At 34.4% G+C, this 12,130-nt stretch overlaps 1 protein-coding gene across 3 annotated transcripts in view; it reads right to left on the reverse strand.

The window, feature by feature from the left end:
• The window catches only part of ABCB7 (ATP binding cassette subfamily B member 7), a 149,322-nt gene that overhangs the window by 64,173 nt on the left and 73,019 nt on the right, over positions 1-12,130 (reverse strand). For 2 of the 3 annotated variants that reach the window (XM_080794831.1, XM_080794833.1), the window contains exons 2-3: positions 10,523-10,600; positions 8,272-8,358 (exon numbers count right to left, since the gene is read on the reverse strand). In XM_080794831.1, coding sequence (XP_080650957.1) covers positions 8,272-8,358; positions 10,523-10,600 — 165 coding nt within the window. The remainder of the gene's footprint in view (positions 1-8,271; positions 8,359-10,522; positions 10,601-12,130) is intronic. The other variant, XM_080794832.1, reaches the window with a different exon arrangement.

Consider the following 12,130-nt stretch of genomic DNA (forward strand, 5'->3'; position numbering starts at 1 on the left):
TAATTTCTTTGACATTAGCCACAGAAACGTTTTCCTAGATGTCTCTTCCGGCAAGGAAACAAAAGCAAAATTACACTACTGGGACTACACCAAAATAAAAAGCTTTTGCACAATGAAGAAAACCATCAAAAAACCAAAATGATATGGGAAAAGATATTCGCAAACATAATTTTTATTCTGAATCTAAGGTCAGTATCTTTCAAGCTCAAACTATCCTGGAGAAAAAGAAACTATATAAAATGCTTTTTAAAAATGACTTATATCCCTTAATTTTTTACTTCCAGCTACAGCCATTCTCATATTGTCAAAGAATTATTCAGTAGGGGCAAGAGGACATGTACTATACATTTATTTCCCATCTATTAAGCTATCAGTACATTACACAAAATTTAATCAACATTTCAATATTTCCATCTTTGTGGTCAAAATCTTTATATACTTTTGGGCTCTTTATCAATATGTTTATTTAAAACAGTTTGGAGCCCTCAATCAAAACTCATGATAAAGTAGAGTTCTAATGCAATGTTTAGGAAAGTAGGAGTCTTGGTATTAATTATAAAGCACAGAGGTTGGATTATTAAAAATTTCAACAAAAACACAATTTGCCAGTCACGTTTAATCTGACCTAAATCATCTTACATTTTTCTTTCTCTCAAGTTTTGGAGACAACATGCCCATGAAATCTTTTTGTTTTAGTTTCAGCTTTTAGAGGCAAAATATTAAGAATCAAAACCATACTTTGGTAAAGTCAAAATAAAATTAGCACATAGACATTCCAAAACTACTATGTTATTATAGTTGGCAAAATAATCTCCGTTCAAAAAATTGAATTATCTACACACTTTCTGGAATAGGTATTTTAAACCCCCCCCAAAAGTTAATGGTCATTGCTGGTGAAGTTGCACTGAAATGGGCATTCTAACACAGTTAATGGGAAAGTAAACTGAAACAATCTATCCAGAAAGCATTTTGATACCTACCACCAACTTTTAAAATAATTTGCCCTTTCTGTCAAGAATTCCATTTCTGGAAACTTATGCTTTAAAAAATACTTAAGAATATGAGCCAAACTGAATCAATTTTATCTCATAAAAATTTCTTGAATCTATTTTCACTATCAACCTAATCAAAGCTATCGTCAGCTCTCACCTAAAATACTTGCAACGCCCTCCTAAATGATTTCTCTGTATCCACTCTGCTCCCTGTTCAATTAGTAAACCCTGCAATCAGATATTACTCATAGTTTAAAACCCTTCCATTGCATCCTACCACTCTTAAAATGAAGATCAAAGTCCGTAACATTACTTGTGAGGCTCTGCTTGGCTTGATCCCTGACTACATCTCTAGCGATGTTTTATACCACTTTTCAGTGTTCATGCCATACTAGCTTTCTTTTCTCTTAGTGCCTCAAATATGCGATAAACCCTCCTGTCATAGGGCATTTGCATTATACCATTCATTCTGTCTGGAATAGTCTCCTTTTTTTTTTTTTAAAGATTTTTATTTATTTATTTGACAGAGAGAGATTACAAGCAGGCAGAGAGGCAGGCAGAGAGAGGGGGAAGCAGACTCCCCGCTGAGCAGAGAGCCCCATGCGGGGCTTGAACCCACGACCCTGGGATCATGACCTGAGCCGAAGGCAGAGGTTTTAACCCACTGAGCCACCCAGACACCCTGGAATAACCTCCTTCTGTGCAACACCAACTCACTCTCCAACCTCTTCCAAATAAATAGTTAACTGCCAGCTCAAGCAGCATTTCTTCAATGAGGTCTTCCCTAACCCCAGTCAGGATCCTTGGCTGTATTCTTTCACAGGAGAGTATTCCTCCTTCCAAAGCATCCAATTCGATTATAAACTATATATGCAGAAGTATGATTATTTGATTAATATCTGCTCTCCTGTTAGAATTCTGTGAGTGGTAACTTTGTTGTACCATTTAACCCAGTATCAATACAGTGGCTAACACACAGTAGGTACTCTCAACAAGTATCCACTGAATAAAGGAATGAAAAATTTAGTTATAGGATGTTTATTCTCATGCTGTTTTAACAAGAAAAATTTGGAAACAGCCTAAATGATCAATAATGGAGAACTGTAAAAACAACTTATAGTGAATGTATACAACAAAGTATAGCCATTCAGAAATACATGTAGTGACACAGAAACATCTAAAGTGAAAAAAGCAGAGTACAAACCTTATTTTTCATGTTAAAAAAAAGTGATGTGTGTATGAGTTTACACATGCAAATAAATGGGTCTGAAAGTAATACCCCCAAAAGTGTTAAAATAAGTAGCTGTGAGTAGATGGAATCACTGATAATTTTTTACATTCTTTTTGCTTACTTGTATTTTCTGTAGTTCATATATAAGAAAAAATTTAGTTCACCTTGAGAGAGGAAAGTTACACAATTTCAAGTAGATTTATACAGCAAGGAATGGAGGAAATTGTCAAGATATAAGAAACCCAGGACAACACATTATGTTATACAGGGTAGTTTTATATTATGGTTATTGACCCCAAAGCTCAGCAAACTATTTTTCTAGCTTAAGTCTCAGTTTACTGAGTAAAGATCAACAGAAATAAAACTGTTCATATTGTACTAAATACAGAACTACATTCTGGCTGCTTTAAACATATAAGGTGGCAAAAACATGAAAAGCCAAAAGTACAGTTGTTAATGTTTTATTTCATACACACATATACTCATATATGCTCTCATAACCAGTAAGGTATTTTTAAAAATGGGAATAAGGCTATAATTTTAAAATTCACTTTTTCCAATCAAACTATTACTAAATAAATATAACTTAATGCATTACAACACAAATTGAGGCATTTCAACCACTTTCCCATTTCACGAGTTTTATCTGTCTGATGGAATAATGACAAAAAGGTCCTGTTTCTACATATCTTTCTAAACATTCTCTCCTATCAAAAACTTCTACAATAAACCCCAAAATTTTTCAATAAGGATACAGAGGTTATGGCTAAGAGCAAGAAAATTATTCTAGTTGGCTTAATAGTACATAAAATGTCACCATTTCATTTAACAAAATGGGTTCTGAAGTTGTGTAATCATGCATTATGAATCCATTCAGCTATAAAGTATATGACTTCAGTTTTACATTAGCTACACTATAAAGTTTGAAAAGTATCTTTTTTTAAGTTGAGCCCAAATCAAAAAGGCATATTATTAGAGGCTGAGGCACACTTTTAAAGAATTTCAAATCAACTCATTCTTGCTGCACAAGAGTAAAATAACACTGGAGGTCTCAATACAGATCCTGAAAACACACACCATCTTTCAAAATCACCAGAATCATCATACTGTGGATACCCATAATTCATACACTGGATAGACAATGGTAATCCCGAAAGACAAAAGGGTTATCTAAAGCCATGAGCTTGAGACCGAATTCAAAATCACCTTCATTTCAACTTACTTTTCATTTCAGATTTTCAGCATAGATACCCTTTTAAGATCACATTCTTATAGAAAGGGTGGAAAATACAAGAAATGGTTAAGGAAGATGATAAGAAACTGGCTTTTCTGAAAACATACTGTGTAAGGAGTATTATAGGGGAAAAAAACACAATGATTTAAGGAAATGAAGTTCCTTCTCAGGGGTCAAAATTCCTGAAGCGATCATATTATAATTTTTGATATCATTAATTTTTATTTAAGCCTCACTTACATGTAAAAAGGAAACATGAAACTCCTTCACTTTTCTGTTCATCATTTTCACAGTAAGTAAATTTTTTTTCTTTCTTTTTTTTTTTTTAAGAGAGATCACAAGTAGGCAGAGAGCCAGACAGAGGGGGAGGGGGAAGCAGGCTCCCTGCAGAGCAGAGAGCCCGATGCGGGGCTTGATCCCAGGACCCTGGGATCAGGACCCGAGATGAAGGCAGAGGCTTAACCCACTGAGCCACCCAGGTGCCCCTCACAGTAAGTAAAATTTAAAAGTTATTTTAAAAAATGAACTATGGGGGCGCCTGGGTGGCTTAGTGGTTTAAGCCTCTGCCTTCGGCTCAGGGCATGATCTCAGGGTCCTGGGATCAAGTCCCGCATCAGGCTCTCTGCTCCACAGGGAGCCTGCTTCTCCCTCTCTCTGCCTGCCTCTCTGCCTACTTGTGATCTCTCTCTGTCAAATAAATAAATAAAGTCTTTAAAAAAAATGAACTATGATGACATATCATGATAACAAAATTTGAATGTTACAGAAATATCATTAAAGGGCTTATAAAAGTAGAAGTGAATCTATTTCCTCTTTGCTAACAATAAATACAATAAGACCTTCTTGCTATAGCTAAATAACTTCAAATTTAAAATGTGGAACTGACATTTTAAGCCCTGTTAAAACTGGTACTATGTTAGTATGAGGAATAAACATTTTTACAAAAGTCTCAAATATATACTGGAATTAGCTTGCCATAATAAAGGAAATCAATTGGATTCAGAAAGAAAACACAAAGGTAATACAGGAAAGAATTCAAATAGGCTCCCTATACCTCTGTATGGTAACAAATTGTATCTTTTGATAACATCAGAGAGCAGTCAAAGAGGAGATGAAAGTGAAAATAAGGTGGGCTGACAGGAAAAAAGGAGGAGCCACAAAAAGAAACCTGATATCAGAAATAATGCTCAATAAATATTTATTCAATTAATAAATTATCTATTCTTAAACACGGGAGGACAAATTGTTACTTATATTCAGGAGATATACTTATTACTTGATTTATTAAGTCATCTTAAGTCATCTGACAGGTTTTAAAATATTTACTTATTTGGTATTAATATGTAGTTTCATAAGCCTTATGAGGCTGGGCAGGTAAAAGAAATAATGAAGGAATATCTACTTATATGCAGGGAGCTGAAACAGCACAATCATAGCATGGTGGGCCAAAAACAATTGCATAAATAAAACGGGAAGCCTCTGACCCAACTGGATGTAAGTGGAAAGCCACAAACTACACTGTTTATATGTAATAGCACTGAATACAACAGTATGACCTGAGAGAGAGATGTAGTCTCTCACAGCCATAAGTGCTGTAAGTGAATACCTATAACTAGTAACTATGTGGATAGGGCACAAAAAGGACAAAAAAAAAAAATCAAAGCACCTCTGGAGCAGCTCACTTGGTAGAATTTTAAGATATTGAAGAAAACTGCATATTAATAAGCTAAATATGTGTTTTGTTTCTCAGGTCAGTAATTTTGTATCTTTCAGCAGAAAAGGTTGTCAAGCACTGAAGCAAGAACAATTTTTTCCACCAAGAGTCCACTGCTTCCAAGGGTGTACAGCTCACTGGGTTCTGATAAGAAAATAAAATAGTACGAAAAAAGAAAACGATCATTTGATAAAGGTAACAGAATCACTTTTTCTTTAACTGATATGGAATGTATCTAAGAATTCTAGTTTAAAAGACATTCCTGTGGGACACCTGGGTGGCTCAGTCGGTTAAGTGTCTGCCTTTGGCTCAAGGTCATGATCCCAGGGTCCTAGGATCGAGCCCTACATTGGGCTCCCTGCTCAGTGGGAAGTCTTCCTCTCCCTCTGCCTGCCGTTCCCCCTAGCTTGTGTTCTCTCTCTCTGCCAAATAAAATTTTTTTTAAAAAAATCTTTAAAAAAAAAAAGACATTCCTGAATTGAGGGGCACCTGCCTGGCTCAGTCAGTAGAGCATGTGACTCTTGATCTTGGGGTCACAAGTTTGAGCCCCATAGTAGCTGCAGAGATTACTTAAAAAAAAGACATTCTTGAATTCTAACAGCAAGAAATTTTCTAATCTTAGATCAAGGGACTAGTTAATAAAGAAACTACTCTGGGGCAAAATCTGTGGTGAGGAAAAATAAAATATATACTAAAAACTTCGGGTTCAATTTGTTTTGTATAAATGTGCACTACAGACTGAATGTTTTCTCCCAAAAGAACCAATTTAGCAGCAGATAATTTGGAAGTAACCAAAGTGGACAGTGGAAACTGTCCAGAGAAGAGAATTGTTGTTTCACTCCAGGCTAAAGATAGCTAAGTATAATTAAAGGAATAAATTCAACCACTACTTCAATATTGTTAGAAATAACACTGGGTTTGATAAAAGCTAAGTCAAAAGACAAGCAAGTTGAACAGATGTCTAATGGAAAAATCAAGAGTAACTGAAAACTTTTCCAATATTATTGGGGATATAAGTATATAGTAGGTTTATGGATGGGAGATGAAAGATATACTGTCAGGAAAAACTTTACTATTATTGTTACGTTCTCTATACCTTAAGGTTTGTTTTCTATACTCTGTTGGTCTAATACCACAAATGAAGAGTTTATCTAGCAGTGAAAAGGCCCTAAAACTAGCTTATGGTACATATGAGATGCATCGGTACCCATAAGTCAATTTAATAGCATAATAAAAATATTACAAGCTGACTGATATTCACAATGGCCAATCAGTTAGTCCCCTATCCCAAAGAGAAGTCAATTGGAAAAATCAAATAAAGATCATAAGGCTGTGTGATGATGAATAAAATCAGAGCTAGAAAACAGCCTCTCCAAGTCATCCAGGTATTCCTGTCCATTGGTCTAAGTGTCCACTCATCTTAACAAGCCTGGAAATTCATTATTCCATTATCTTCCCAAACCTCCAATTTTTTAAAATTCCACATTGCTGTTCCACTCCTTTTGATTATATCAAGATTTGTACCAAAGCTCTCTGACTGCTCTAGTAAGTGCTAATCTTTCTTTTAATACTACTAGCTTCTGACTATGTCCAATAAGGATCTGTTGCTAAAATAAAAAAAGTATGTCAAGCAAAGTCTGGAAAGTCATCCTTATTTTAAGTTCTTCATTACTCATTTTATAATGAGCACAGAATGAACTAAATTTACTAATATATAATTCTTCAAAAACAGGACAGTAAAAAAGTTTAACCACAGGAGTAGAGCACCAAAATTCTTCAAAAATCTGAAGATTCTATTATAAAACAAATAATTTCTTAATTTGTCTATTTTAAAAACAAGAGCTTCCAAATACTGAAACTGTCACTCTTTTTTCACAATCCCTTTTACTACAGGGACTGGGTAAACAGGTGATTTAAATACCTTCTGAGCAGCATTATTAATTTTTATTAGTAGTGTTAAGAATACAAAAGTGGTGCAGCCCACTGTGGAAAACAGTATGGAGGTTCCTCAAAAAGTTAAAAATAGAACTACTTTGCCATCTGGCAATCTCACAACTGGCTATTTACACAAGGAATATAAGCACACTAATTCAAAAGGATATATGCACCCCATGCTTACAACAGTATTATTTAGAATAGCCAAGATATGGAAGTAGCCCAAGTGTCCATTAAGTGACAAATAAAGAAGATGTGGTATGTATGTATGTATGTGTGTGTGTATACACACACACACACACACACACACACAAAATGGAATATTATTAAGCCATAAAAATGAAATCTTGCCATTTGCAACAACATGGACAGAGCTGGAGAGTATAATCCTAAGTGAAATAAATCAGAGAAAGACAAATACCCATATGATTCCAGTCATATTAAATTTAAGAAACAAAACAAGAAAAGGGAAAAAAATAAGAGGGAGAGAGACAAAGTAAGAAACAGACTGTTAATTATAAAGAACAAACTGATGGTTACCAGAGGGTAGATGGTTGGGGAAATGGGTTAAATAGGTGATGGCGATTAAAGAATGTACTTGTAATGAGCACAGGGTGATATATGGGAAGCACTGAATCACTATATTGTACACCTGAAACACTGTGTTAACTCACTGGATTTAAAATAAATTTCTTAAAAAATAATATGGATAATTAAATAAATGGATGAGGTAAATGGAGGATTTATCAGGAAGCCACCGGGCATTCTAGGATATTTCTAAACTTAGTGTAGAGAAGGGGAAATGTTAACCTCAAAACACACATACACAAATTGCTTTTAAGTGCTAAATCTAATTTACCTATTTATTTATATGATTGGATTATATAAAAAATAACCTCAACCAACGCTATTTTAAATAAAGAACTAAAATGTTTAGCTTGATAACTTTTTCTTCGTTTTTAGAAAATCATGTAATTTTTTTGTTTGTTTTAAGCCCAAGAGAATGTCATCCATATAACCATGGTCAATTCATAAGGTATTAGAAAACCTATAGTTATATGAGTCAATCAAAATATTCCAGAACATAATAATCTTGAATGTGTGTGTGTTCTATGCAAGCATAATCATGTATAAGAATTTCCATTTACTTGTTATTCGCTCTTACCCCTTCTTTTGGGTCTGTGTGGAGTCCTCCTCCTGCATGACCATGCCAACATGTCCTCTTTTCTATCAGTGGCCAGGCCTGGAGACCCTAGTTGAAGATGATACCAAGTTGTCCATCAGCTATTACAGAATTTCGGATCTTTAAAACTCTGACTTAGCTTTACCTAATGTCCCATACAAATTCATAGGCATAGCTTCTAGCTTAGCATAACAAAGCAAAACACCTTCACAATTAGCTTACGGATACACTTCCACAAAGAATGTTGAAATATAACTAATACTCATACAGAAGTTACTTTCTCTAAATAGCTTTTGAAATGTTTGAAAACTTATTACACTTCTACTTGACTTATACCAGCCTTCTTACTGTCATTTGCTATTACAGTACTATGTAATCAATTACTCTATCACTGGCAAGCAAAATGTCTCATACAGTTAACTAATTATATTCCACTTGCTTTACACATGTATACATTTTTTTTGCTTTATTATTCTTTTTACATAGCTGATTCTTTTCCTTATTCTTGCTTCTGTGTGTTTCTGTACAAGTATTTTTAATACTTCTTGTCTGTCTGTGTCATATGCTATAGTAATATGCATGCATGTTTTGTCTTTCTTATTACATGGTAAATTTTTTTGAAATTAAAGACAGTCTCTTTTATTCTTGTATCTCCCATGGCCTATACCAGTGTCTTGCACATGAGCAGAGTAGATTTCAATGCTTAATGAATTAGCTTATAGAACAGAGCTATCTATAAATCTCCCAACTAGCCTTGAAAATATGCAAACATCTTGTGTACTTTTAAGAAAGGTCTTAAGGGGGCGCCTGGGTGGCTCAGTGGGTTAAAGCCTCTGCCTTCAGCACGGGTCATGGTCTCAGAGTCCTGGGATTGAGCCCCACATCGGGCTCTCTGCTCATCGGAGAGCCTGTTTCCTCCCTTCTCTCTTTCTGCCTGCCTCTCTGCCTACTGTGATCTGTCAAATAAATAAATAAAATCTTAAAAAAAAAAGAAAGGTCTTAAGACTGATTCTTAGACTAGATAAACATAAAAGTCTTAATGGAGAAAATATAATAGTCATTTGAGAAAATGAAATAGTTAATATTTTAATGATAACAGTAAAGATTAGGCTCAAAATTGAAGCTTGCTAATATTTAAAGGTTTTCCTCAATTAAAACATACTTGATGAAAAAATGCATATAGTAATTCTTCTTCAGCAGCCATAATAATAGTTAATGAATTGATGAAAGGCAAGCTCTTTATAAACACAAATGTGTATCAATGCCAAATCATAACAGCATGAGCTTTGGGCCAAGACATGAAAATGGAATCACAAAAGGCAAAAGTGTCTTCTTATTCACACCAGGTGAGAACAAAAAAATAATTGCCATAAATGGGTTGCTGATTCTTAGATCAACAATCTTAAAGCATTTTTAAAGGGAAAACATAAAAATATGAGTTTTAGTCTGACAATATCTTCTTGCAACATTTTTTTCGGAAAGACTAAGCAACAAATTGTATCAAGGGGTCTGATGAATACCACACAAGATAATGAGGTCTTTGACAAAGCAAAAGATTAAAATGTAATTCACTTTTACAGCCTCTGCATAAATTAGAACAATGTCTTATACCTTGTAATGGCAAATAACTGCTAATCAAAAAGAAATAATAAAGGAAGTACTCAGGGTTTAGGCTATCTTCTAATTTTCTAGCTCTTTTCTATCTTGGAGAATTGTCTGTATAACTTTAGAGCACTGAGAAATTTTTAAGTTGTCTTTTACTTACATTAACAATGAAAAATAACCCTTATCAACAAGTAAACTAAGTATGAGGCTCTAAAAAGCTTAAGAGTCCCTTGATACTCTGCCATCCGAACATCTTCAAAGGTAAAGGAACTTCACTCACTTGAAAAGCTTACAGCAAGTATTCCATATATCACATACAAATTATGGGGGAAAATTTAAGTGTCAACAAACTCCCATTACATTTATAAAAGCATTCTAAAAATGTTACTGTAGCTGGCACTGATCTCAAGAGAGTCTGACAGAGTTCTCCAGTAGAAAAACAATCAAGATATCTATCCCTGCCTCTACTAACAAGAACACAATTTCTTATTCATCTTTCAGTATTTAGAAAAAATAAAAAGTATTTAGAAAGAAATGAGAAACACAAAATATGTAGTATAAAATTGAAAATGCTCAAAAGGCTTGCAAATTTTTTGAGTTATATGTAGAAGTATCTGCTCAATCTTACCCTGGTAACATCTAATATCTGTCTTGAGTTGCCTTTTCCCAGTCTCTGCCATATAGTATGTCTTAATGACTCTGGGATCTGTGGGGGAGAAAAAAAGGAGGAAAAATTTTCAGAATAAACAATTAATATTAAAAGATTTCCTCTAAAAAAAAAAAAGATTTCCTATATTCTCCTGTATACAACTGTTAGGTCAATCTGGTCATTGAAGGTGACTATTTCCTTCTTGACCTTCTGACTGGTTGATCTATTGACTGATGAAAGTGGGGTGTTAATGTTCTCTACTATTACTGTATTACTACCAATTTCTTCCTTTATGTCTTTTAATAGTTGCTTTATACATTTAGGTGATTCCATGATGGGTGCATAGATATTTATAATTGTTGTATTCTCGATCTGCATTGTTCCCTTTAACAGTATGTAGTGTTCTACTTTGTATCTTGTTACAGTCTTTGTTTTAAAGAGTATTTTGTCCATCATAAGTATGGCTACCCCAGCTTTCCTTTCACTTCGTTTGCATGATAAATGGTTCTCCATACCTTCACTATTAATCCACAAATGTCTTTAGGTCTGAAAGGAGTCTCTTACAGGAAGCATACAGATGAGTCTTGCAATTTTGTCAATTCAGTCAGCCTATGTCTTTTAATAGAAGCATTCAGTCCATTTATACTTAAATAAATTGACAGGTATGTACTTAATTGTCATTTTGTTACTTGTTTTACAGTTGTCTTGTAGGTCTTTTCTTGCTCTCTTCCCTTGTGGTTTGATGGCGTTCTTTAGTGTTATGCTTGGATTCTTTTCTTTTTATTTTTTGTGTATCTACTACAGGTTTGGGAATTGTGGTTACCATTAGGTTCATATATAACATCTAAAGTGTGGAGCAGTCTACATTCAGTATGTAGTCACTTAAGATCAAACCCATTCTAAAAGTACTCAACTTTTTACCACCTCCACATTTTATGTGTATGATGTCACACTTTATATCCTTTTGTCGGGGCACCTGGGTGGCTCAGTGGGTTAAAGCCTCTGCCTTCGGCTTGGGTCATGATCCCAGGGTTCTGGGATCGAGCCCCACATTGGGCTCTCTGCTCCGTGGGGAGCCTGCTTTCTCCTCTCTCTCTCTCTCTGCCTGCCTCTCTGCCTACTTGTGATCTCTGTCTGTCAAATAAAAAATAAAATCTTAAAAAAAAATTCTTCTATATCCTTTTGTCAATCCTTTGATTTTTGAATATATAACTGACTTGAATATTCTTATATTTAACCTCCACACTGGTTCTACAAGTTATTAATCTACTATTTTTATTTTATGTTTGCATTTACTTGTAAAATTTTTTCCATTCATAATGTTCTTACTCCTGACTGTGGTCTTTTCTTTCCACTGAAAGAGTTCCCACTACTTTTCCTTAAAGGTCAGTGTAAAGGTTATGAATTCCTTCAATTTTTTTTATCTGGGAAATACTTTATCTCTCCTTCTCTCCTGAGTGATAACCTTGCTGGGTAAAGTATTCTTGGCTGCAGATTTTTCCTTTCAGCACTTTAAATACATCATGGCACTTTCTTATGAACTGCAATATTTCCAAAGAGAAATCAGCTGATAGCCTTATGGAATAT

Source organism: Martes martes (genome assembly GCF_963455335.1).
Source record: "Martes martes genome assembly, chromosome: X".
NCBI lineage: Eukaryota > Metazoa > Chordata > Mammalia > Carnivora > Mustelidae > Martes > Martes martes.